This window comes from Anarhichas minor, unplaced genomic scaffold (genome assembly GCF_050575085.1).
Source record: "Anarhichas minor isolate MPS153535 unplaced genomic scaffold, ASM5057508v1 ptg000043l, whole genome shotgun sequence".
NCBI lineage: Eukaryota > Metazoa > Chordata > Actinopteri > Perciformes > Anarhichadidae > Anarhichas > Anarhichas minor.
In genome coordinates this window covers 1,535,760-1,563,454 of record NW_027466489.1, presented here as the reverse complement: position 1 = coordinate 1,563,454, position 27,695 = coordinate 1,535,760, and the positions used below count along the sequence as shown (strand labels likewise).

General features: G+C 41.5%; 2 protein-coding genes and 1 long non-coding RNA gene across 5 annotated transcripts; 1 reads left to right on the top strand and 2 right to left on the bottom strand.

The window, feature by feature from the left end:
* Window positions 1-1,976: 1,976 nt before the first annotated feature.
* On the bottom strand, window positions 1,977-8,111 carry pa2g4a (proliferation-associated 2G4, a). The gene is made up of 13 exons (XM_076110481.1): window positions 7,952-8,111; window positions 6,705-6,833; window positions 6,401-6,506; window positions 5,523-5,592; window positions 5,327-5,419; window positions 4,986-5,049; window positions 4,754-4,832; window positions 4,164-4,242; window positions 3,937-4,070; window positions 3,716-3,810; window positions 3,494-3,621; window positions 3,329-3,382; window positions 1,977-3,217 (listed from the first exon to the last, which is right to left on the bottom strand). Exons 1-13 carry the CDS (start codon window positions 8,031-8,033, stop codon window positions 3,155-3,157), a joined length of 1,176 nt encoding a protein of 391 aa, XP_075966596.1. The 5' UTR covers window positions 8,034-8,111; the 3' UTR covers window positions 1,977-3,154.
* On the top strand, window positions 7,679-15,491 carry LOC142970325 (uncharacterized). 2 transcript variants are annotated; one of them, XR_012959267.1, is made up of 3 exons: window positions 7,679-8,172; window positions 9,539-10,817; window positions 11,641-15,491. It is a non-coding gene; the product is annotated as an uncharacterized LOC142970325 (long non-coding RNA). The 2 variants fall into 2 exon arrangements; XR_012959266.1 differs by lacking the exon at window positions 11,641-15,491 and adding an exon at window positions 10,965-11,611.
* Window positions 8,620-26,100, bottom strand: erbb3a (erb-b2 receptor tyrosine kinase 3a). 2 transcript variants are annotated; one of them, XM_076110479.1, is made up of 29 exons: window positions 25,752-26,100; window positions 19,151-19,308; window positions 18,610-18,796; window positions 18,169-18,294; window positions 17,983-18,048; window positions 17,657-17,775; window positions 17,237-17,378; window positions 16,961-17,074; window positions 16,389-16,506; window positions 16,170-16,243; window positions 15,982-16,072; window positions 15,779-15,796; window positions 14,729-14,925; window positions 14,510-14,642; window positions 14,254-14,347; window positions 13,897-14,051; window positions 13,766-13,816; window positions 13,531-13,672; window positions 13,329-13,448; window positions 13,132-13,230; window positions 12,440-12,625; window positions 12,197-12,352; window positions 11,965-12,040; window positions 11,682-11,828; window positions 10,953-11,050; window positions 10,610-10,804; window positions 10,447-10,515; window positions 10,038-10,299; window positions 8,620-9,826 (listed from the first exon to the last, which is right to left on the bottom strand). In XM_076110479.1, exons 1-29 carry the CDS (start codon window positions 25,837-25,839, stop codon window positions 9,027-9,029), a joined length of 4,281 nt encoding a protein of 1,426 aa, XP_075966594.1. In that variant the 5' UTR covers window positions 25,840-26,100; the 3' UTR covers window positions 8,620-9,026. The 2 variants fall into 2 exon arrangements, with proteins under 2 accessions (XP_075966594.1, XP_075966595.1); XM_076110480.1 differs by lacking the exon at window positions 15,779-15,796.
* Window positions 26,101-27,695: the final 1,595 nt, after the last annotated feature.

Genomic DNA, 27,695 nt, shown 5'->3' with positions numbered 1-27,695 from the left:
GCGGTTTTTATTCTGGAAATAAATTGACCTGATGTTTTGTTTTTAAAAGGTTTCATTTCACTTCCCAGTTTTATCTCTTAACTACTGAATTGACTGACAAGTTAACAGACGAGTTAATTCAAGTAAAGTAAAGTAAATAAATACAGAAATGCAATTGACCGTAATCTGCTGATAAGTATTGTATGCAATGTTCAAAAGCTGCAGAACAGTTACTACATTGGTCTTGAAATTTTATTAGATTTTTTAATTTGTCAAAAAAACAACTCTATTTACTTCCTAATTGATTGTAGCACAACTTCTCCAACCTCCGACTCCATCTGGCCTCAACGACTACCGACCAGTTGCCCTCACATCTCATGTGATGAAGGTGCTGGAGAGGCTGGTCTTGGCTCACCTCCGATCACAGGTGAAATCCTCACTGGACCCTCTGCAATTTGCATACCAGCCTCATGTGGGAGTGGACGACGCCATCATCTACCTGCTGCAGCGAGCTCAGTCGCACCTGGATGGAACCGGTGGCTCTGTGAGAATCACTTTTTTTTTTATTTCTCCAGTGCATTTAACACCATCCAACCAGTGCTACTGAGTGAGAAGCTGCGGGTGGTGGGGGTTAACGCATCCACTGTCTCCTGGATCACTGACTATCTCACAGGCAGACCACAGTTTGTCCGACTGGGCAGTGTGCTGTCTGATGGTCAGTGGTACTGGAGCTCCACAGGGAACTGTTCTGTCTCCCTTACTGTTCACCTTGTACACCACTAACTTCCAGTACAACTCCGTGTCATTTCATCTGCAGAAGTTCTCTGATGACTCTGCAGTGGTCGGGTGTATAGGAGGAGTACAGGGCAGTAGTGGATGACTTTGTGGAGTGGGTCGGTAGAAATCACCTGCGTCTGAACGTGGCCAAGACCAGAGAGATGGTGGTCGACTTCAGGAGGAAGACGACGGCTCCACAACCGCTGAGAGTTCTGGGAGAGGATGTGGACATGGTGGAGGAGTACAAGTCCTGGGTGTCTCCATCGAGACAGCAAGATGTTGGAGATGTTCTACCAGTCTGTTGTGGCCAGTGCACTTTACTTCTCCGTAGTCTGCTGGGGGAGCAGCATTGGAGCCGGAGACACCAACAGACTTAATAAACTGGTTAAGACGGCGGCTCCATCATTGGAAACAAGACTATCTGGAAGAGGTGGTGGAGAGGAGGATACTGAAGAAACTGCTATCCATATTGGATAACCCGGACCACCCTCTCCACCACCTACTGCAGGGACAGCGGAGCACTTTCTCCAACAGACAGACAGACAGATACAGGAGAACATTCCGACCAACTACAATAAGACTTTATAATAAATCACCTCTGGCAAGATCATCCTTTACATAACTACACACCGCTACACTGTTTGATCTTTGCACTATTGTTTAGTTTACCTAGTTAGTTAATTTAACACTATTTCATTGTATATACAGTGTATTTCTATTATTTTCTTTTCTTTATATTTAATATGTTCTACTGTTATTTTATTGTATATATTGTGCATTTTTCATACTTAATATCTTTACTCTGTTACTTCGTTTGCTGAAGTATATCTTTGCTGCTGTAACAAACAAATTTTCCCCAGGGGATGAAGAAAGTATCTATCTAAAATAATATGTATGCAAAAACCATGCTGGTGCTCAGGAGACGGTGATATAGATACAATACTTCATTATCAAGGCAGGCTATAAGTAATTTAATATTGTGTTATAAATATCCATCATGATATGGTAAAATCAATCAAATCACTAGGCAGGTATGTCAGACTAATTGAATATCTAATGTTGCAATAAAGAAGCTCAGGTCATTGATTTCCCACAATGGTCATTCCTTCTCTTTCAACACCACCACAATTTGGACTTAAGTAGGCAGGTCGCATTGATAATTAATTGCAGACATTTCCAATACTGAACTTTGACAAACACCTTCAGAGAAAACCAACAAATGTAAGAAAATGTTTTTATTTCATTAGATGTAAAGTTCCATTGCCCACTGATTGAGCTACAAAGCAGGATTTTACTTTTCTCAACATATTCAGCTGTTGAACAATCTGACTCAGACCTCAAAATGAAACTCAGACCTGAAATGATCTCTTACTGGTCCAAATACACAGAAGACGCCCATAAAAAAACTATTTTTAAAACTTGGTCAGCTTTAAATTTCATGATTCACAAGACCAATGATGTAGTAAAGCAATAGAAAAGTTTTTCAAAAGTAGAACATATAAGATTCTATGTTTTCATAAAATTCAAGGGGAATGGCAGTAAATGTATCGGTTTTGTTCCCTAAAGTAGAGCCGATTACAACTGTGATGTTTGCTTGTATTCTTAAAAACATTCCAGTGTTTTGCTCAGGTTGATACTTTAAAATAGTGTGGTTAAAACACTAGTTTCAGCTACATGTGTTCAGGCCTTGATGATGGAAGACTAACCATAAACACTTACTTATACTACAGTCCTTGTGATCGACATCATTTGACTGTTTTGTTTGGTCATAATTAAAGTTCAACCCTTTACTGCATAGGGAAGTTAAGGAAAAATGCTTTTGATTAAACGTTTTAAAATGCTAAAGGTCTGTTTTTCAATAAAGCACTGGATGAATAAACTCGTCATCACGTGATACTCACAAGAGGTGACAAAGTGCTCGTATATTCACTATAAATCTTTGTTTACATATAAACAAGTTCAGACAACTTGTTGTGAACCATGTTTCTGTTGGTTTCATCCAATAATCCTTTACTTTATTGGATGTCAAAAATACAGAATGATCCACTTCCTTTAATGCCAACTGTAAGCTTCAGTTTTACTTGAAAGTTGCAAGAAGAGGATCAAAAGATTATTTAAGTAAAACAATGCAGGCACCCGTCGCACACGTACCATTTGGCAGCATGTACTTTCAAAGATGCAAAACTATTCGCAAATATTCTTTGTTTCTTACTCAAGTAAGCGAAGAAAAAGCAACACGGTACTTTCAGTGACTGCAGTAAAGGGTTAAGCATCCATGTAGGATCTAATATTAATCCATCCAATTTGTGAAATGAAAGGTCAGAGAGTTTGGGGCAATTTGTCATGTTTCCTCCTGCTTCTCTTTGGAGTCTTGCATGTGTGGAAAGGCAGTATTTTGTTATTCTACGGCTTCCGTGTCCTCAGTCGGCTGTCCAGTTGCATTTTCTGCTGTCTTTGAGGCCTGTGGGATGTGAAACGGGGGGGGGGGGGGACAGATCAGTGAGGTGACACAAAAGTCAAGGAGGTCAATTGTAGGACAGCATGAGGGTTCATTGTTTGAATAATAATTTACCTTCTTTTTCTTTTTCTTCTGTGTTTTACGGCTTGCAGAGCTCTGTAGTAAAGTCTGGGGAAGAGGAGAGACGTTTTACCAAAAAAAGGTAATAAGATGTTCAAAGCAGCCCGTTTCTGTGTGATGAAGGAGCTTGATGTAAAGTATGTGAAACAACAATCTTACCCGTAGATCTGCATCCTGAACTTCATGCTCTGACTTGTAGAGCTCTGGATCTAAGTCTCCGCTAGTGATTCTGTGAGGCCCGTTGGCCATCAGCAACACTGTGAACTTAAACTGAGCTACACACTCTCCTGAGAAAACACACAAAGTAGGGGGCGGGCGGTAAATCAAAAAGGGAAATGTTAAAGATCAAAAACATGATAAAGTAGAGAGGTAAATACTCACCCTCTTTCTCATGTAGCACACTGAAGGGCTGTAGCAGTTCATGTTTGGCACACTCCACCACACCCAGACGGGCTTTGGCCTCATCCTCGAATGCTCTGACGGAAAACGGACAATGGAATTAAGTATGTTTTTTAATATTCAATGCTGTCAATCTATTCAAAAGGTCAGCACGTGGTGGACTATGCATATTAGTAGTGACACATAAAGTGTGGTATTCATACCGGAGAGTAAAAGGCATGGCATCAAAGCGCCGTTCAACTTCGCTGAAGAACGTACGGGACGTTTTCATCTTCAAGCCGTACTGCTTACTGGGGTCCCTCTTATAAATGGTGGTCCTCAGACCTCCATCTCTGGCCTAATTGTAAATGACAAGAGTGTTCTTTAAGTGTTCATTCGGTACAGTTTTGGCAGCAATGGGTACGAATCAAGGACTAGAGAGCACACTGACCTTCCCTTCTCCGGTGCTTATCAAGACGTCCACAGCATAGACTTCATGTACCTCAAACTCCGCCTTCTCATGGTCCTTCCTGAAATTGAGTGTCAACAGCAGCCAGTGAAAAACTAAAAACAATTTGCTGTTGAGTTTCTCCAAATGTAATTTTGGTTGGTTGGTTTCAGAACCACAAATCAAATTTCATTATTTTCCATTATATTGGTTCTGTGATGGAAGTCTCAGAGCTCACAACATCAAACTAACGTGATATTGATTGAAAGGACTGAATCCCACTTGATACATTCAGGCATTGCCCATTATCTACACTCTGTGTGTCTAAATGGACACAAAACATGAGACTCAAGTTAATCTTTAGTCTAAGAGATTTACTACAGTTCAAAACACCCACAGGGCACTGTTATAGATTCGAGCTGAAAGTTCACCAAAGTTGAATTTGCTTATTCGTCGATAGCGAATGCCCTTCTCTGGCAGAAAACGGAAGTAAACAGGAGTTGAAGGTAAATTTTGCATCTGCGTGACTGTGCCAACAGCACGCCTGAGATTCACCCCTCTTCCTCCTGTGTGTAAAAAGCGACTAAATGTACCTTTGCAGGTCTGTCGGGTTCTGAATGATTGTCTTCTCTCCATCTATGACATGTTGCTTCAGCTGATGCGACAGCATACCTTGAAAAACCAGGCAGAAAAAAATAGTAATAAAACATCCAGTTGCATGTTATGAATCTGTAACAGTCATCGTCTTCATATTACATGAACAAATCTGAAGAGATACAAACAGCATTGCTGTTGCTCTGAATGCTATTTTTCATGGACACTCACCCTCTATAGGTGAGCATTTGAATGACTGAGCAATCTTGTTCCAGGCTTCTGTCACTTGAGAGTTCTGAGACACAGAAAAATGCGTTACTTTCACATGCAAAACAGAGGTTTGCACCGACTTACCAAACAAAGTGAGGGGAGAGCAGCAGAGCAAAACTATTCGAGGCTCAGCAGTGAATTGTTTAGCAGAAAACACACACACTGACAAAAAACAGAGTTTTAATTCTTAAGAATACATTTTAAAAGCCGATGTAAATCTATTCATGAGCCAGAGCTGTAAAGAAGGTAACTCATCATTAAGGCGGACACGGAGAAAACTGTGAGGAAGAGGTTCCATGTACCTGGTTACCAGGTTTAACGAGGCGAAGAGCTGCTTCTGCACAAAGATGGGCCGCTTTGATTACATCAGCTTTCCGGCCTGTGACGGGGTTCTCCTGCAGAAACGAGACACGGAGAGAAGAGGACTTACAGGAGGGCTTCCACAGGAGGACACAAAACGGTGAAAAAAAAAAGCAGCATTTTAGAAGAGCGCCTCACCTTACTGGCTCCCACCACAAAGCTGTGAGCAACATTGGCAATGAAGCCGTCAACATGAACTCCTAGATCTCTACACAAAATAAAGAGGAAAAGTAGAGATGAGAGTATGAAATCAAATTGATCCTGTGCCAAATTATTCATAAGTTTAACTGCCAAGCGGCTGTCAAGTTTACAAATGTTGAGACAGGAACCAACTCAGAAAGGACAGAATATCCTGTACTTTGGAAAATGAGACTAATAAAGAAGGTCAGACACAAAACATTTAATCTGTTATGGCCATTACACAGAATATATACTCCAAAGTTAATTTATTTTTGGCTGTACATGAGCTGGAGTACAGTGAAGGACTTATTATGAATTCAAGGGAGCAGCACTAAAATTTATAAACCAGACAGAAGGCTAGCCTGTGAGTGTTCGAAAAGTGAGAAAGACACAAACCTAGTGTGCAACTACATTACCACGAGCAACAACAAACTTTAAAACATCGCAAATCCACACGCAGCGCAAAAGACGACACAGAGGACAACAATGTATGTGGCAATACAACAACTAAGATAAGCTGACTTCCTTTTTCAAAGCACAACATTACAAAAATGTGACACATAGGATTTAGCAGATGGATGGCCATCAAAGCTAAAATCCAACATATCACTTTAAAAACAGCAAAAGACATGTTCTAAAAGTGTCCAACCTTACTTGTCGTTTGCCACACAGGACAGACAGGAAGACGAGACATTACTGATGAAGCAGACAGTCAACAGCCAAGATAATACCCCCACACACAAGCCAAGATGTCACATAGAACGAGGGGACGACAACAGACTCGTGACACACATGGGAAAACAAGGGGTGACATTGTTTCAGAGCGAGGTGCCTACATTTTGACCAGATCCCCATCTTTAAGTGTGTAGTCATGGTCACTCTTCAGGGGAGAGAAGTGGCAAACACAGTTATTGACTGAGACGCTGGTGGGAAAGGCAATGCCTAGAAGAGGGAAAGGAGAACCACCAAGTCTTCATTTGGAAATCATCCACAAGTTTAGCAAAAAAAGTGTACACGGATGGAGGGAGTGACACTTGGGTCTGCAATTTGAATGACTTGACTGCAGCGAGACTCTTCTTGATGGGTCCACCTCGGTGCACCCGAATGACAACAGACTCACTCGTATCATCGTTGGCTCACCTTTCTTCATGTCCTTCTCCCTTTTGAAGACCTTTCCAGTCTCAGCCATGATGTAGGCATCCCCCTTTTGACAGAGGGTGAGCACCGACACCCCGGGAGTGGCTGTTTCCACAACCAGACGAAGAGCCTCTGGGGGGGGGGGGGGGGGGGGGGGGGGGGAGACGACACACAAGACAAATGATCAAGAGGTGCAGAAGAGGAACCAAGTGGAGCTGGTATGAGAGCAGATATCACATTAGGTATTGTTTAAAACAGAGTGAAATGAACACAATTTATCATATTTTTTTCAGAGAGATCACATCAACGAACCCATAGTGTAACACCATCAGTTGTCAGAGTACTGACTCAAAAATAGTGATTAATTGAATTTGTCAATGTTGTCAAACTCTAGGTTTTGAATAGGGTTGGGTGATATGACTACATATACATACATACATCTGTCAAGCAGGAGTGATTTAGTAGCACCGTTTATAACGTTTTAACGACCCCTTTAATATATCAGCAGACAATATTGCAAATCCAAAACAGATTTATAATATTAGATGTTATTATGATTTTGATGACTATGATGACAGAACTTCGTTTGTCAGGTACTTAAGTGCTGGATTTGCCAAAAACACACATTACTGTCTGGTTCTGTCATCTCGAAGCAGTTACTTAAAACGTAATTACTTACAACTCATAACTTAAAAATCACATAGACTGTGTGACAGAGGATTTTATCCATATCTCCTACAGCAACGATACTGTCATCTGAATAGTGTTAGAGTAACATGCTGTAACTTTGACCTCATATTATTCCTGTAGCAGACATATCAGCTTGTCAGTTATGTCAGTTAAACAGATCACCATTATGAATAAACTAACACAGAGGTCAGCATGTAACTACCGTTATAGTGGCTTCATATCGGTGACTTCCTGCTTATCTTTCAACGGTTGCTCCTACCGTATCTGACTGCAACAGGCTGAGATAGCTCATTAGCTAGTTAGCATCCTACGTTAGCTAAACAAACAGACGGCTCTCTCTAGTAAAGCACACAACGTCAATGTTGGTCAGCAGTAACAGATGAGCTAGCCATAGCTAGGACTGAACCAACTGTATCTGCTAGCTAGCTAGCCAGTTAGGATAGCATACGTGCGCCTCGCATGTAACCCACATGGCTGCTGCTGTGTGAGGAGACTACCGTTAACGTCCGCTGGCTGCACGACAGGCCGTTCACCAACGGCTACTAGTTACATTTACTTACGGTTGGCGATGTCACCACCCATCTTGTACTTGGTGACCACCAGGTCCTCGGCTATGGTCTGCTCTTGCTCTCCGTCGGACATCTTGGCAGTGAAGTTTCAGTCGCTAGTGGGCCAGAAAGCTCAGGACGACTCCGACGGCTGCTACGAACACCCGCCCTCCAAGCCCCTCCCACTTCACCGTGACGCTAACGACGTCACAGCGACTCCGACCCGCCAAAATGTAGGGATGCTGCCTAACATATCCATCAATTCGTTGTTCAACAATATCAATGTTGTATTAACGGATAAGTTAACATAAAATAATAGTCAGGTGCCATATGAACATTTACAAAGGAATCATTTATGTGCTGAGAAAAACAATTTGAACATGCTCAATCCTCTGATGAAGGCCATGATATGTGGCTGAAAGCTCTGGAAAAACATTAATTGATTTACAGACCAGCACAGAAACTCACCCAGTGGCCCATGTGGGAGCGTTAACCGCTACACCAAATGTCTATAAATCAACAAAACGTTCAGAATTATTTTTGTGAAATTACTGTTGAGAAGGTCCAGAAATATTTTTTACATTCATTATTAAACCTGACTGAAGAACATAGCCCACATTTCACACATAAACATTGTCATGTTATATAGGTAAGTTAAAATAAAAAAGTTGGTGCTTCAGAATAGTTCAAAATATTTTAATGAGTGGAAAATGTATTTCATATACCACCATTAAAAGAGGTCTCATAACATAAAAAGTCCAAACTCCAAACAAACACATTTGTTCTGAAAAATAAAAGCTTTGTTCATTTCAAAATGTAAACAGAAAAATATAGCTTGTATTCTGTTCATTTCTGTTAGTGTTATCAACACTCAGTGCTTTTCTTTCTGGAAACGCCCCAAATCACAAGCCCGAATACAAGAAATAACATCGGTCTTTAACAGGCAGCAGAGCCTGTTGAAGAGTCGAGCAGGTTGGGTTTTTGAAATTGTGTCATAGGCTACATTATGAACTGCAAATTGCATTTCCTGTTTCGGGTCCTTCATCACTAAGTCTCAGAGGGAAGTTCATGAGATTAAAAATGTTCTTCATGTAGGCACGGCGTTGGGCTTCAGAAACATCCTGCTGTGCCAGTAGTCTGGATTGTCAAAAGATTTGTCGACAGCTGCAGGTTCCCCGACCCCGACTCCAGCTGGCACTTTTACGTAAGGTTCAAACCCAGATTGATGTGCCTCTGTGCCCCCTGCTGGTCCCTCCCTGCCTTTCTGCAGGTTGTGGTACACCACAACATCTCCAGGCCGCAGGGCAGCAAAGGAGTCCATGTCCTCATACTCATACGCCTCCTCCCCGTCTTCGTCCTCGTCCTTTCCCTCTATCTTCAGCTCTTTCTTGTCTCGAAGAGCTTGACGCAGCTTCGGCTGTCTGTTTGTGTAATGATAGTTACTGTCCTCCACATATTCCTCCTCCTGTTCCTCCTCCTCCTCCTCCTCTTTGCCCATCCTTGCTTGTGTCGGAGGAAGAGGAGGAATGTCAGGCACTGGAGGGCTTTCATCCTTTTCATTACCCCTGATGTCCATGTATTCATATTCAACTTCATTAGATCCCTGCTGCTCTGAATCGGAGTTGTGATTGCTTCTTGCGGGACCTCCTCGGACCTCCACGGATGATGTGGTGTCACCTGAGCACGCTGTCGCTTGTGACGATACGGAGGAGGTGCGCTTCTTGTTCGGCTTCAGCCGGTTGCTGCTGTGCCTGGGCGAGACAGCTGTTACACATGTCTGCTTGTTCATATACTCATATTCTTCTTCATCTGGGTCATCCAGGAGGCCCGACGAATGAGACTTACCCATCCTGCCAGGACCGGCCCGAGATGAGGAAAGTAGGGTTTCTGACAAAAAAAAAGAAAGAAAAGTGGATAAAGTGAGGTTTGCAGGAGAGTAATGTGTGAGGAGCTACGAAGAAAATACTATTAAACTCGACAATTTGTATTAATTCCTTAAAAGTGTGGCAGAACTAACCCAGATTATTACACCCTTTTCAGAGGAAAGATGACTGACAATATCATTTCAATATATTTCAAATATGAATGATGCTATCACCTCTCTCTGGGCTGTCTCCAGGAAGCACATATCCATTCTGGTCCTCTTCCTCCATCTCTGGTGATGGAGTCTCTGGTGGCCCGCCGGACATGCTGTCCCTCTGCGACATGTAAGCGCTGTCCTCGCGTTGACGTCGTCTCTTCGGGCTACTAGCCAGAGAAAAGTCCTCACTCATCTCCAGCTCCACTGCTGTGCCGCAGCCCTCCGAGCTCTCGGACACAGTGCGGGCTGAGTTTAGTCGAGAGCGTGACTGGCACATGGCCTACACAAGGCAACACAAACACACCTGCATTCGTAAAATGGCAAGAAGAATGTGCAGTAGGATGCTGTTGATAATATATTTAAATAGTACCTAATTATGCTCAGATACACAAAACAGTTTATATAAAAAGTAGACTGTTTTAGCTACCTGTCCTGGGTTGTCAAAACCTGGGGTCATAGGCAGGTAACCCACCACGTTTGATGGAGAAATAATCACCTTTACAAGAAAAGACAGGAGTGAGATCTAGATGGTGACAGAAAAGACATTTCCAGATGTAAACTGGCCATGAAATTGACAAGAAGACTCTTACTCTGGGAGTGTCCATCCTGGAGAGGCGGCTGAGGCTCCTGGCTTGAGACAAGTGGTGAGGGGCTCGAGACATACCATCTACCACCGCCTCCTCCTTCTGGTCCTCCAGCTGAATGTGTAGATCGTCCATGTCGTCCAGGTCTGCACTCCGCTGGGCGAGTTCATCAGGGGCCGAGTCCTGTTGGTTGCAGTCCTCCTGGTGGACAGAAGTGAGACATAAATTAGCATATTGCATGTACGTTTTTACTAAAGTGCCACAATAAACAGAACTATTCTGCCCACAGAAACAACAAGTGCTGTTACCGATTGGGTGGCTATACTGATAAACACAAAGCCTTTCTTACTTTGATCACCAGGTAGCGAGGCGGGTCTCTGGCCATTCTGGTGAATTCATTTCCCAGCTCTTTGAATGTTGGACGGACATTCTCATCAATCATCCAACCTTGAAATAAAAAATGAAAGCCATAGTTTGCCACTCGTTTCTATGAAACCAATGCACCACAAGGAGCATCTGAAACTAATTAAATACAATATAAACTCAACTTAGTCTTTAGCCATGCTAGCAGCTCTGTGAGGTAGTACAGCGATGCTTTGAGCTAAATGCTAACGTCACCATTTAAAGATGATCACAATGCTAAGCAGCAGGTATTCATGTTTTACTGTATTCACCATCTTGGTGCAGCTTGCTAACATTTGCTAATTTGATCTAAACACAAAGCCTGAAGTGAGAGTCATTAGTTTTGCAGGTATTTGGGAATAAACCAAAGTATTGGACAAATTCAATTTTGACCCGATGATGGCGCTGACATGTAATAGTTTGTAAGGACAATTTATTAAAATTCAAAAATGGACTTTTTGGTGGCGAAAAAGAAAATGTCCGGCAACCACCAAAGTAATTATAGGATCCATCCTCTGGAGATCATGACTGTACAAAATGTCATTGCAATCTGAATCTGAATCCAATAGTCGTTGAGGTGTTTCACTCTGTTTCATCTGCTAACATACGTTTGTATTACTGCTTTCATTTTGTAGGTCAGACCAGTGTAAAAGAAGTATCGAAGACAAGCACTCACACTTGACCATGACCATGTAGACATCAATGGTGCAAATTTGAGGCTGGGACAGACGCTCGCCCGTTTCCAATAGATCAGGAACGTCCTGTGGGCGCATCGTAGTGTACGGCTCAGCCCCATTGGACATCATCTCCCACACTGTCACACCTAAATGAAGGGGACAAATATAATGTGGCATGAAACAGCACGACTGGTGCAGCTGGAACATCCACTCCTCCACCTCTGTTTTCATTGACACTCAATATTACCCCAACTGGGATTTGTAAGCTGGTTTAAAACTCACCGTAACTCCAGACATCGCTCTGATGTGTGTATCTGCGAAACAAGATGCTCTCTAAGGCCATCCATTTGATTGGTGTCTAAAGACGTAAAAAGAGAATGTCTTCATTCATTACGTCAGTGAAAACAACAGAACAAGTGTTCAGTGAATGTACGCAAAATAAGTTCATGTCAAAGGCTCTGTTAATGAACTTAGATCATATTACTGAGCATCTTTTCTCAACCGGGCTACGGACCTTGACCTCATTGTAAAAGTACTTCTTGTCATCCGGGTAAAGTAGGTCTGCAATGCCGTAATCTGAGATCTGGGCTGTGTAATTATTCTTCAGGAGCACATTTCTCGCGGCGAGGTTCCTGTGGACCATCCTGTTCTCCTCCAGGTAATACATGCCCTGATGAGAAAGGACAACTGCGTTTAAGACCAATTAGTGCTCCACACACAGCCCACACAGACAAACAAAAAAAGGTTGGTCCTTTACCTTTGCGATTTGAACACACCAGTTGAGCAGCCTTTGTGGGCTGAGTTTGTTCTTGCAGTTCCTGACGTGCTCCAGCAGGGAGCCCTGACTGCTGAGCTGAGTGACGATCTGCAGGCTGGCCCCGGGACAGATACCCAGGGTCCTGACTACATTAATGTGGCCCATGCTTCCAATGGTCATCATGTGCTGCAGTGAGCATTTGGAGTAAATTATTGCAGACTTTTAAAAGAAATAACAACCTTTAATTCAGGTTTTAAAGAAATACTTAAATACTTTTAGTATCAAATATTCACTTCTTGTAGGCTGTGAAAAGTGTAAAGATTCAAGCAGGTTAAACATCATAATGTCCAAATGAACCTCTCACATTTCTCAAGCTCCTGCAACATATTAGACTCATCTCTATGTTCAATATATTGCAGATAAATAATCCTCATATCGCCAATAAATCCTGTTGTGGGGAAATTTGTTCTTGAAAACCTACTTCACATACAGATCATGAGAAGTGCTGCAGGAGTGATTTAAGAAGATCCTTCGATAAGTTACGGCATGTTATTATTTTGGGAACTTCTGTGAATCCAAGATGACTCCTCCAAGTTGCAAGTTACAAACCTTTCAGATTTACCTTTCACGCCTGCCTTTAAGTGAGTATTTGGTACACAAAATATATTTTCCTTTAAGTCATGTTTTCTTACATCCGTCAGCTCATAGAAGGTCTGCCGTTTGGTGCGATCATGAATCGTCTTTATGGCCACAGGAAGCTTAACTGTATCGCCCTCAGGGATCCAAATGCCCTGTGTGGTAAGAAATAGAAACAGATTCAAAATTTGTTGAATCAATATCAAATGTGGAAGTGAAGAATGGAATAGACAACTGCCACAATCAACATTACCTTATGGACTGATCCAAACACTCCGTTACCCAGCAGCTTGATCTGACGGAGCTCTGTGGTCTTCAGGATCCGAGCATGGACTTTAGAGCCTTTCTCTCCATGATCCAGAGGTTCAAAACTCTGAGAGACCCACAGATCATGCGTTCAAACAAATGCTTACTGAAGTATAACAACATCGTAAAGACCTCAGACTCTGACTGACCTCTCCGCTCTCCATGTATCTCCTCACGGCTCGCTTGCGACGGATGGCAAGACCTCGACGGTACAGAACAGTCAGCACGAAAACAGAGAATGAGACAAAAAAAACGGCAATCACTCCCAGGACGATGGCTGTGGTCGTTTGTCTGATGACAGATGAAAAGGAAGAAGAGATGTCACATGAGCTGTTAATAAATCTAAATGTCTAAGTTACATAAAACATGTCAGATTCAACTTACCCAGAAATGTACCGTGAAGACCCACAGTCTCCAATTCTTGGGCCGTAGCACCTATTAACACAGGAAAGAGATAAGTTTGAATCAAACACAAACACATGAATACACAAAGAAATAACTCACTCATATCTCACCCTTGGGTGCAGTTGATGTGGCACGGTTCACAGCTGCCCTGCTTGTTGGGGTATTTAAATATAACTTCCTCCCCTCCCATCAAGCCCTCAGGACACAAGGACACACAGTGGGGACCGTCCTGCAGGCTGGCACATGCAACACACTGATCCGCTCCCTTAAAAGACGTAGGGACAGTTTAGTTGACAGATGAAAGCACAGCAGACAGAAGCCAGTGGTAATGCGGAGTATAATTATGTCACTAGGTGGGAGCAACCAACCCAAAGTAACTACAACAGAATTGTTGAGATTAGAGAAGTTGTTTTGTGAATATCACTGTTCAGCCTGCTGTTTGTCTCACTGAATAGAGAGAATCATACCGGGCCTGTGCAGGTCTGCTTCCCCTCCTGGACCTTACACTCAGGATGGCATGGCATACACTCCCCTGATTGAGTAGCAAATTCCCGCCTCTTCCTGCAATCAGAGCGAAAAGCCAATCACTTTCAAAATCTTTCAACAGACTGCAGATAAGATTGAAACCCTTGGCACAGCAACGCCACAGCAAACATTACTCACATTAAGACAAACACTGGGAATTATATTATTCATATCAATGTTGTTTTTGTTAAGACTCACCCAGTTAAGAACATGCAGTCTGGCACGCACGTTCCTCCCCTGCTGTACTTCTTACAGGACAGACACTGGTTTGGCCCCTGGTCCCAGCAGCCATCAGAGGAGCACAGGGGGTCACACACATGGCCCTCATCAACTACAAACACAACAGAACAAAACATTACTGTATCATCATGAACACTGACAAATGAGCTGGTTAAAAAATGATCCTCTCTCACTCACCACACAGATTTCTTGGTCTGTTCTGGCGTAGCTGTAGCTGAGAGCCACTGGTCAAGATACGCGTCCAGTTAACGGTGTATTGGTAGCAGAGCTTTTTGTTTGCTGTGATGTAGACGCCACCGCCGTTTATTTTTCGCAGCGAGCGTAACCCCAGCGAGGTCAAAGAGCGGATCTTCACCACCAGAAGAGCGTAGCCCCTGAGATAGAAGGTAGAAAATAAATGCTGTGTAAGAAATTTATATTTGACAATGTTGTGATTCTGTTTAAATCACTAAAGATTAAAGAAATGTCTTTATAATTTTATGCGCAGCAGGGTGTTTTTACAGAATAAACATTTTTTTTTTTGGTTTACAAATTCATAAAAAAAACACATTTCATATGTTAAAGTGTCCAGGGTTTTCCAGTTTTTCAAAATCATATAAATGACAGGACATTCACTGATCGGACACAGATCAGTGAATGATGATTTTATTCAGGCTGAGTGAATTTCACCAATCCAATATTCTTTACTTGACTCAAATTCAGTGCAGTTGTATTTCTTTTCCGTTTGTCTGAATTTGTGAACCTCAAAAAACAATAGTTCCTCTATGTCCGTGTCTTTGAAATTGCACAACTTGTAACCACGTACTGAAAATATCAAGGAGAAATACTAACCACAAGTACATGTTATTCAATGTAAAGCTACAAAACAAAGACGTTTGTATTTACATTCCTACATTATGTGAGTAGTCAGAAGTGATTAAACTTTGCCATGAAGAGTTCAGTTGCTTATATGGTTGAAATTATGTCTTTGCTTCCATAAAATACAACATCACATACCAAACTTTTGCAGCCAAATAGCCAATCAGTTTTCATCAGAAAGAGCATGCAAGTAAACCTTGTGAATTCATTAAAGAGTTGCACCCACCACCATCTCAATCACACAATCCCAGTACTGAATATGAGAATATAAGAAAAATATAATATAATAATATCTAAACCAAGAATAATGATTTCAAACCGAGATGAAGAGACGGATAGAGGCGGACATATGTTCAATATTTACTGTACCTTTTAGAGCTCGGCCCTCTACATTGGGTAAAAATGAGGTATAACAAGGGAACAAAGAGATAGAAGACATCAGATTCATGCCAGTGATGCTTAGTCTGCGATGCAGTGAAAGATAAAACAACACGATAATAACAGGACCTTAGTCATCAGGAGAAACAAAAACAATGTTAGAACAAAAAGAGAAAACAACAACTACTACTCACTTGTAAAGTGTTCTGCCCTGAATTGTTTGGAGGTTGGAGAAGACTGACAGGTCAGACATGTTTGCAGGCCACGACTGGATACTGAGGCTGTCTGAAAATAAAGACATTGCATTCCAGAGAAGTTAACCAGACTGTAAACACGGCGAGGTGACATTAAAATCAAAAGAATGTTGAAGGTTTCATCACACCTGTAATCTCCCTGACAGTGTTGAAGACTTTCAGTTTCTCTGGATCGAGGGCTGGCACATCGTTGTAATCATCACTTTGAAAAGAGAAGAAGAAAAGATCAAAAAATAAATACCTGTTCCAAGAAGAATCAACAAAGCACATATGGACATACTTATTAACCTATTAAATACCATAATTCATTAATTAATTTAATTAATGGCAAGTACGTATGAGTTTACCCTTCGATCCCTGTCACCAGGAAGTTCAGACTGCCCTGAATCTTAGTGCAGTTTATGAAACTGTCTATGTTAAAAGCATCTACTGTCTGTCTGGTTGGACCTCCTGTGCCGTGACAAGCTGAGAGGAAGATGAAGAAGAGGAAGAAGAAAAGGTTAAGAACATGTGATGTCAGTTAGAGACAACCAGCACAGTGCTGGAAATACCAGCCAAAAGTACATTTACTCAAATACTGTGCTTATAAATGTGAGCTACTTGATCATTTCCATGTTGTGCTACTTTATTCTACTCCTCCACATCTTATAGGGAAATATTCATTAAAATACATTTATTTGACAGCAGATTCATATTTGACATACAAAACATATGATCAACCATTATAATACTTTCTTGTTGATTTAGCGATTAATAACTGCTCCATCTCGACCAGCTATACATGCTGCTGACACATAATATACTATAATATAATATAATATAATATAATATAATATAATATAATCACCAGGGACACTGTTAGCTCCACTTGTCTCTAAGTTGCATAAAACAACTGTCTTCTATGTTGAATTAAATATACCTTTTGGACAGAGGCCTCCACAGGTTTCACATCTTTTCACTCCGTTTTTCTCCACCTCCATTTTATCAGACGGGCAATTGCTTACACACGAGCTTTCGTCCACCACAAAGTTAGCTTTAAAAAAGAAACAAAAAAATGCAACTGCTGCTTTATGAAAAACTTTGAATGCTGAACAAAGTGTTGTACGGACATAAAAAGTGGATTGATGCTGAGAACAGCAACTGTATATAAACTGTGAGTCTGTGTGAACATATAAGGCAGCGTGTGTCAACTCACCAGGGCACTGGGCCACACAGATGGAGCCATACTGGTACTTGGCATTGGGATTGGGCTCCAGTTTGAATGTGTGCTTGTTGTAGATGAGGGTCTGGGGACACAGAGGCACGCAGGCGCCCGAGTTGTTGAAGTTCCTGCAAGCCTAAAAAATGTCACATACAGACAGCGCCGTCAGCAATACAGCTTATAGATGTGTTTTTTAAAAATATTTATGATAAACTATTTTCACAGCAGACATTTTGACTAGTCATAGTAGGAAAAGCACATACTGATGGCTCTGTTCTACGAAAATGTGCCAGTGTGTCATGACCAAATTGAATTCAGCCATCATTCATTTCATGTTATACACCTGTGATTTTCCTGCTGTGACGTGTCAGAATGTCTTCTGTGTTAATAGGCCTATCAAAGTAGTAGACTCACAAAGCAGTCTGTATCCAGGGGTCCAGTGCAGCCTCCGGCACACGCAATGTGACAACACTCGCTTGGGTTTCTACCAAAACATCGGCTGTTACACTGAGGGGCGCACACAGTCTTCGTCACTGAAAGAGAGTTGAGGGTATGTTAATTTGTTAATCTATTGCAGCAGTGGTTACAAACTGTTAAGGCACCTCTTCATAGTTATTTGACCCTCCATGCCCCCCCCATACAACATCCATATACGGGCAACTTTGTCAGAAAAAAAAAAAGACACCATGGTTACTGCACTACACAACTGAGTTGATCTATGGGAAGTAAATGTCACTCACAGATCTGGCACGATTCATTTCCTGGATCCCAACATTGAAGTTCTCCACATGCTTTGTCACAAGGCTCTACAATACACATGTATTATCAGAAGATGCATTTTTACATTTTTAAGCAGACCAAAGGTAAAAGTCTGACATTAAAATGGAAGGTAAGTGATGCTTGTGAGTGTCCTTCTTTGGACTCACTTTCAGGCCCATTGTCCTCAATCATGATATGAGCGGTTCCATCCTTCACGATGTCCTCCCAGTACAACTGCGGGGCGTAGCTCAGGTTCTGGTTCTTGAAGATCTTGACTCCCCCCTCCAGTATCTCTGTGGGCGGCACACACACATTTAAATGGTGAAAGACATTGAGCAAAGCAAGCCTGAACGGGCCCATGACTCATCCTTTACTACCACTCATACAAACTCAGTATCATGTGCTGGAGCTCATGTTACACTGGCAGTTGAGACATACCAGCAACTTCATATCACTGCGACTACACACACCGCAGCTCGCCGACGACCGGTACACTGTGAAGGTGTGTCTACACTGTGTGGGTGTGGGAGCTCCAACAGTAACCGAGTGTCACATCCTTATCCATCTACCCACACTTGAACACACTAACCGAGTGACTTCCTGTGTACCTGTGAGGTGTGTCAGGCCCAGTTCTTGCAGGCCGTGCTTCCCGTCCTTCTGGTAGTTGATCATCACAGCCAAAGCGTACTGGTCCTCATACAGCGTGGTGCCTCTGATGACACGCAGGTGGTTCATAGGCAGGCGGCTGAACTCGTTGACGGCGATCAGGATGTAGCCTGTCACCTCCCTGATAGACTGCAGGGTTAGCAAACAATGAGAGGGGAGAATTAAAGAACATACAGGTGTTCAAAGAACACTGACTTTCCTCTGATTTAGTTAGTCTAGTGATTGTTATCAGTCACGACATCTTGGCAGCAGAGGTGTGTTTTACTTGTGTTCTCATTAATCACCATGACTGTGATTGATTTAGAAAAGGACATAAATGAGCTCACTGTGCATCTGAGACCACAGACAGTGACAAAGATTTGGCATCAGTCAATCCATATCCATGTCTAGACTGGTTACCATGCAGCTTTTCTCAATGACACATACACAGTAGCTCTGCGGAAGTAGTACCGAGTTAATGACTCCATGTGTTCAAAGCCTCACCTGCAGGAAGGAGAAGTTTCTGCTGTGATCCATCATTATAATCTCAAGGTTGCCCATCACAATCTCACAGCCGGTGTACATGTCCTTCATCAGGTTGTACTGGATCTCGGAGTTTCCTGTCGTGCTCAGACTGTTTTTGGTGCCGGAACAAACGACCACTGCAAAAGCAAAGAACAAACTCTTGTTGATGTCAATATGTTTAGATCCCATGAAAAGACCAAAAACAAAAAAATTAATTGATCCTTTTCACAACTGCTTGTTTATCCAAGGCCTCGTCTGGCTTATTCCTCAACCGCTGTCCAAACATCATTCAGCTGATCCTACACACTGCTGTAAATACTCACAAGCCCCAAATGTGTGTTCATCCACAACTGAAAATGTCCTCAACGAATATAAACTTTATTTAAACTACAGTGCACTGCAGTATTTTATAAAAAGAGCCAAAGTGAACCCTGAAGTTCTTGGTTTTTGTCAAAGCATTAAGAAAATCTCATTCAAGAGACCTTTGACATTTGTAACCATGCTAATAACCTAAAATCCTGCACACCATGTTGTATTGGCTCGCTTCATGTCTCGATAAGAACAGTAGTGGGATTTGTTGTCATTAAGAAAATTGTCGAATAACAACAGCTGTATCCAAACATTCTTTCATTCATTGCATTTTAAAGACAGTATCATCAGTCATCAGTAGTTTATTAGTATATCTGTCTTTGCCTAATGAGAGGAAAGGGGTATAGTATCACAAAAGCCAAAAAGAAAAACTTTCACTGATGTTTACGCAATAGTATCCCAAAAGTAGTCTGTTAAATCATTTATGAGGGAACAGTGTATGCTTGATGCCACCACTGTGTTCTCTGCTCGCACAATATCAATGAATGTACTGTAACAGTGTGAAACAAGCTGAGGATTGTACACGGGGCATGTCCTTCTGTGAGACAAACATACAAGGCCTTGTTTATGGTCTGTGGGAGTTCAGCCATTCAGCGTCACTCGAAGGCTGCTTTGCTATTCAAATGTCAGACAGGAGAGAAACAGCAGAGAGAGAAGGAAGGATAGAGAGGACAGAGAATTAAACACGAGTGTTGTTCTCAATGTCACGTACTTTGACTAAAAATACAAACACGTACTGGATAACGTACACATTGTGCAAATGCAATATGACATACTTTTAGTCTAGGGTTGTTTTTCAATAGTCTAGTCTCCTCAGTTCAACTTAACTCTCAAAGCTTCAGCATACAATGTTTTTTGATATAATAGCGCATTTCCAAGGGTAAGATCTGTTTCAATATGACAATGACTTCCTGCAGCAAGGTCCATAAAGAAATGGTCTTCCCAGTTTGGTATGGAAGAGCTTGACTGGCCTTCACCCATCCAGCACCTTTGGGATGAATTGGAAACCCGACTGCTCGCCAGGCTTTATCGCTCAACACCAATCCCTGACCTCACTTATGCTCTTGTGGTTGAATGGAAGCGAATCACTGCAACCGGGATCCAAAATTCACTAAACAGCACATTATGTTCAACAGTCATACGGGTGTAATATTTAAATTTCCAAATAATTTATCTGAATCTGAATTTATGAAGACGTTACTTGTTCCTAACATTAAAAAAAAAAATGTTTTCTCGCTTCCTACCCTGTTGATGATTTTGGTTTTATTTGTCAAGATTTTGTGATATGAAATTTCATTTAATGCTTCCAGCATTGGAAAATCTAAATTAAAAAAATCAACAGCAACATATCTCCCAAGAAATACTGTCATGTTCATTCTTGATAATAACAATACAGTGTCAACAGTTTTCATTCAGGGACTATTTCTTCTTTAGACAGTAGTTCAAAGTATCCAATGAAACAGGTGTGTGGATTATCCAGAGTAATTAGGGCACTGTTTGTTTTTTAGATAAATAAGATAATCTCTAATAAATTGAACTGAAACCTTTTATTTCAGTCAAAGCATAATCATGAACCAGTCAACTCCTGTTGACTTGTTATTGATTTCGTTGTACTCTTTAAAGACTTAAGGAATGTCTTTGCTACACTCAGGTCACGCACCTGTTACATGCTCAACTCTCAAAAACACATTCCTTCTTCTGACAATAGAGTCAAAATGGAGCGCAGTACAACAACAGGATCAACAAGGGCATAAAAGGGCTGATGATTATTAACCTCACAAGGCAAACCAGGGGAGTCAAAGAACAGTGTTTGTGTGTGTGTGTGAGAGAGAGGGGGGGAAGAGAGAGAGAGAGAGAGACAGATGCAAACGTCCATAAAGTCCTGATAAGGGTCACCTTATTGTGTTACTGAGAACATCGCGTTCAGAGGAACTGGCTCTGTACCAATTATACTAAAGGGTCAGTTCACTCAATCACAAAACACACATTGCATGGTGTCTAGTCGTGCAAATAATTTAGTTTTTTATCTAGAAAAGTCCTGTAGTGAGTGGAATTTTGATTATTTTACGCAAGGCTTTCTTTCCAGAAATAACGTCTTACTCATAATAGTGGCATATGTGGATTATCGAGAATAATCAGAACATTGTTCCTAGGATGACGAGCTGCTTTTGACTTCTTTAAATGTAACAATTCACGTTCAGTGTTGTGGGAGTGGAGGCAGGAGGCTCGGAGGTAGATATCTTAATAATCTGTAGACGTGTCTTGTCAGTGTGGCTATGTGGGAAGTGGAAGATATGTTTTTGTGTGATTTGGGTGAACTGACCCTTTAAAGAGAATCCCCACTGATTTTACGCACTAAGATGAGTTCACTTGTAAGGAGGAGTACTACTATAATGTCTGTTGTGTCTCTGGAGGGAGCTTTTTAAAGTCTAAGAAAATAAGCCTGTATGGGTGATCTGGATTTAAGAGGACTAAACTTAGATAACAGAAAGTGTTTCAAACTGGGGGCATGGAGTTTGAACCATCTTAGCATTTCCTCGGCAGACAGGGTCAAATGGTGCATTCATGCCAAGTCAAAAACAATGGGAACAACAGAAAAACAGTTATTCTGATTTGGGGGCTTGACTGCATTATTCCAAAAGTCTTGTAATCACATCACACCAATATTCAAAATTAAGCAATTTCAACGCACTGTATCATATAGTTAATTGTGTCTTAACAAGGGAACCCTGATACAAACAGTGTATAGCTCCTTTAAATTGGTTCAATAAAGTGTGTGAGAAATAGTTCAACAACTATTCCTTTAATTTATGATTTAGATATAACAGCAATGGTGGCTTTGCAGATATTTCCCATCAGTTTGATGTCAATTCTCTGTTCTTTTCACCAACAGGAGACATCGTAGCTGTCAGAAACAACTCGAAATAATGGTCTTTATATAACATACATACAGCATAACTAAAGACTAATGAGTTGCATTAAGAGAAGTGTGTTGGGCTATCTCAGCCTCAGGTGTGACCATGTCTTTTTAAATCTGTTTCTTTCAAGTCAATCGACTTTACACAACTAAAATCACTGGAGCACGCCTTTAATGACACATGACATTATCTCTTTAACATTCGCTATGCATGCTGTAGCATAGGCCATTTCTTTATATTAGATGCCCCAGTTTGCTTCATGTCAGTGTTATCACAATGGGTTGCAATGACTAACGTGCTTTCAGAAACTTTTGCTCATTAAAAGCCATTCGATTGAAATGATGTCAGTTTAGGAGCTGCTCAAGGGTGAAGCTTTTTATCAACCCCACCTTAAGCTATCAGTGGATGGCTTGCTGCTGTTGACTCTACACCCTTTGAATGGCCTGTTGGGAAATACTCTAGAACATCTGCGCACGTATGTTCAAGAACCTTCCAAACGCCACACAGTATGTAGAGTATGCATACAGTTCAAGCACAACCCACTACAGAGGGGGACAAACCGGTGTGCACACATGCAATACGATGTGTTGCAAACCATACAGACAGACGATGCACGAGCTAGAAGCCGGGAATCTCAACAGGCTGAGTGAGTTTTTTTCTGTCAAAGGATGACTTTCAGTGTTAGCAGATGGATGATGGAGAAAAAAGGAATGGGGTGGAGGGTTCAGAGTTAATACACACACACATTTACACACGCACATGCTCACAATGGCCCTGTTTTGAAAGAGTGTGTCTGAGTGCATCAAGAAGCGTCTTGCTATCTGTACTGACACTTCACGCTCTGTGTGTCTCCTCACTCTTTTCAGACACAGACTGTCTGCCTTCCTACTTATTCCATCACTAACTATCATATACAGGACATGAACTCAAAGCAAGATGGACTCATTGTCCTCGGCACTAAAGTGTAACCCAACACATGACGAAAACACAACACGGATCAGGTTCAGCTGTTTTTTTTTTCAGAAAGAAGAGAGGGAGAGAAAGAAAAGAAAAGAGGGAGGAGGAGATAAACAAGCTCAATAAAGCGGTTGAGACGATGGCTGAGGTAAACAGAAACTTGGCACAGAATGTGCCAGAGATTACTGCATACCTCAGAAGTGAGCATGCACACACACACACACACACACACACACACACACACACACACACACACACACACACACACACACACACACACACACACACACACGCACACACACACACACACACACACACACACAGACATACTCGCAAACACAAAGACACCTGAGCACCTGAGAACAGAAAGATTCATTTTGTGTGTTCCCAACATGCAGGACTTTGATGAACAGACTAAGGCAGACACAGAGAGTTACTTAACATCATGCTTTGCTAAGAGGAGCGGCAGCATATTTGCTTTTTGACGGGTCGGTGATTTGGATGTCACACCTGTAAATGTACAGAAGCACTTTAAAGAGGCACCACCTATTGTTGTTTTCTTAAAAGATATGAAATCAAATTTTACACTGATGCATGAGCCCCCTCTGAAACATCTCACATTTAAAGAGACATGACCTATGCGTTATTTTGTCATGATAGTATTTTTAGAATACAAATTCACTTCCTGTTGGCACAACAACTGTATTTGAAAAGGAAAGTGCTACAAATGAGCTATACCTGTGTTGTTTGTTTACAACGTGAACATGTTTGTGTAATGTGTGTTTGTGTGTTTTGAAAAGCACTTTCACTTAATAATCAAACACTTGATTACTGCAGAAAAGTGCAGTGAGGATCTAAAATTACAACTGGCTTTGAAGTTTAACCTAAAAAGACACCACGAGTCCAAACACACAAAAAAACTATATTACAATTGGTTATTTCATTTTAGTATGGTTGGCCAATTAACCTCATATTACAACAGATATGTTCATCAAATGTTTGGTGTACAGGTACACCTACATCTACATAACAACAGCAATGTCTTTCATAACATGGTTACTGCACAACAAAATCCTGTTTAACAACTGGCTTAAAGAGCAGGACTGATGGGAGAAACTACTGAAATGTCATTAGTTTATGGACATTACTAACTCTGAACAAGCAAATGTTTCAATCAAGGTTTGCATCAATGCTCCTCTTCAATATAAAAATGTTTAATGAAACATTAGGTACACACCAAGTTAACTTATGTTTTAACTTGTGTTTTATACTTTGTTATGAATTTCAGAATGCATTTACAGCATCCATTACAGTACAGTACCTCTTACAAATTTAAAAAATTTTAAATAAAAAAAATCTTCCTTCTCATGTGATCAAACTGTATTTTTTTTATAATACTGTTTTTACCTCAGGTGCCAGAGGCTTTGTCACCTGAGCATCAGCGGCCTAAGCATCGATGATCTCATGTTCACATAGCTCTTCTCTGAATCAGAGCACCACTCGATTCACCTGCAGCCAGGTGACTGCAACAAGAGCACGAGGTCAAAGTTCACAGAGTCTTGCTGGGATTCAAATCACAACACCCCTCTCTCTGCCTCAAATGCGTCAGGTCAATACATTTAATGGAGATCTTTATTAAAGTGCAATCTTGGCGAAATGGAGGATTTCCATCTTATGTTACTTTCTACTTCACTATTTCAGAGGGAAGTATATTACACTTGTTATTTAGCTACATTTATTTGAGTCATTGTTGGCAACAAAACATTACTAAGTTGCAGCCTCTCAATTGTGAGGTTTTGCTCCTTTGCAAACTGCTAAGTATGCACTTTCGACTTTTGATTATTATTATTTATTTTTTTATATTGTAGTATACTTTTACTTAACTAGTAAATCAGAATACTTACTCTAAAGGAGATTTACACTTTTACAGAGAGCATTTTTATTTTTTATTTGAAAGGAAATCTCTTTTGGGCTGACTGTGGTTGTCAGTCAACATGCGGTGTAAGGTTGGGCTCCTCTGTGCAAAGCCTTGAAACAATTGAGTCAAACATGATAAAGCCCACACAGAGTCGTGGGAGAGGTGCGGCTGACTCACAGCAAACAAGTTGTACGTGTGCGGAACAGGTTCTCGTGCGTGGTTTGTGAGGTAGGACAGGTGTTTGTCAGCAGGCTAGAGAGCAACTCTAATCCAGGTGTTCGGAGGGATTTATCAAATATATTCTGGGAAATTTGAGAATTAAAAAAAGGATGATGCTGTACAGAAAAGATGAGTGTGTGTGTGTGCGTGCGTGCGTGCGTGTGTGTGTGAAAGAGAGAGAGATAGTTTGTGAGCCCACCTCCTTGTGTCTGCGCGCTGCAGAGTTGGAGAGCAAACGGCAACAGGACGCACAGCACCTGTTGCACCTTCCTCGTGAGGGCGGTCATCCTCACTCAAATGTCCAAGCTGGTGACGTTTTAAACAAACATTTCCATCACATTAATAAGAAGACGTTTGTCCTTTTCGCATCGAAAATCGTGCTCGGTCCTTTCAATCCGATAGAGTCCATTCAGAAACACCAATCGTCTTTCTTATTCCTTTCCTTCGCTTTCTTCCAGTATTCAAATGAAGACGGAAATCCACCCTATAGTGAAAACCTGTTGGTGTTTTCTCTGTTTGACATTTAACTGAGCCCTAACTTTACGAGCTGTCCGCTTCATCTCGTGTGAGAGGAATCACTACACCTCAATGATTGGAGCTCAGCGCGGAGCCAATCAGCGGTGGGACCGTCTGTTTTTCTGACACTGATTTAAGTGGGAGGGCCTGCTTGCACAGCACTTACACAACCTGGAAGATTCAGTGGCTGAGTGTCATTCTTCCACATCCAGGGAAATGACGATGCTTTTTGGCCATGCTTTTTGGTCATTTAGAAGTACATCTTCCAAACAGGAAAAATACCAAAAAAAAACTGCAACTTGTTGTGTGTGCAGTTTGTAGGTACAGTCCCACCAAGATAGAAATTGTGGCCATTTACACAGCAGAGCTTTCCCAACAATGTGATGGTGGAGCATTTTGCCTTTATTTGAAAGTTTGACTGTTAAGATGGGCGATGTGGACGGAGATTAAGTGGGATGATCTCCAACAAAGGTCACAATCAAACCAAGAACATTGTGATTACACTGCACTTTGACCTCAGAAAGAGGCATGTCTTATCATGAGCATGATTTTTGGTACCAGCATCTAAAATGACCAGGCATTTGGAAACCTCTGACAAAGTATGACATTTGTTCTCAAAAAACTGCACTGATTCTCAGACTTGATGTGCAGAATAACCTTTACAGCAGCGTGGGTGAAGCTGTGCAGGGGTGACATTTCCCCCTTTATTCTGCATTTGTCGTACATTTAATGAACATTGTGTGCACTGAATTTTAACTTGACACATGTTTGTGCTCAATGACTGTGAAAATGCAAATACCGTGTCGACATATTATTACGGTCAGAACAGGTGAGTCACTTCCTCATTCCCCCTCATAAGCAAACAACAAAGAATGGACCATTTGTACCGCCCTGAAGAAAAAAAATACACCCCTTCTAGCACTGTCCTCTAAAAAAGACAACAAATTAAAAAATATCTGTTATCCACCTGCTCCTTTGTATAAGTCACTCTGTCACTGTTGATCCTCAGGAGCATTTCATACATCTGTTGTGTTAACGATCGGGCTTTGACCCCTCCACTCCTTTTTGCTGGTGCCCTGGTAATATAAGATTGATTTTATTGCTGTATCATTCTATTGCTGCATGTACTTCGGACTAATTTAACGAGTTATCACTATCAGCTAATTGCTTGACATGTGAGTATTATAAACCAAGTCAAGTTGCGCAGCAGGAAGTATCATGTTATCTTATCTCATGTTATCGTGTCAGTTTGTCACTCAAGCTTCATGCAAACATCGCCCGCCTGTAAGAGTGGGGGAGCCCGCTGAACTGCTCTGTAGAAACTGGCTCTGCCTGCAGCCCCGGTCTCTCTGTCACACACACACACGCACACACAAGCAAAACAAACTTCTCCATCTAAACAGGTTTAATTCCATAGAATTATACATCTGACAAGAAAATGTCTCCAGTTCACCAGAAAGAGTCATCTACTTCTTTTCCAGTCAGTTATTTGAAATGTAAAGCTTCCATAGTAAAGAGAGCGTTCAAAACAAATGGTTAATATTTGACCACTACCAGGAAATCATTCTGAAAGGAAAATGTCCTCACAGAAACAGCCTGCTGAGGAGCAGAAGAAACTCAGGGACAC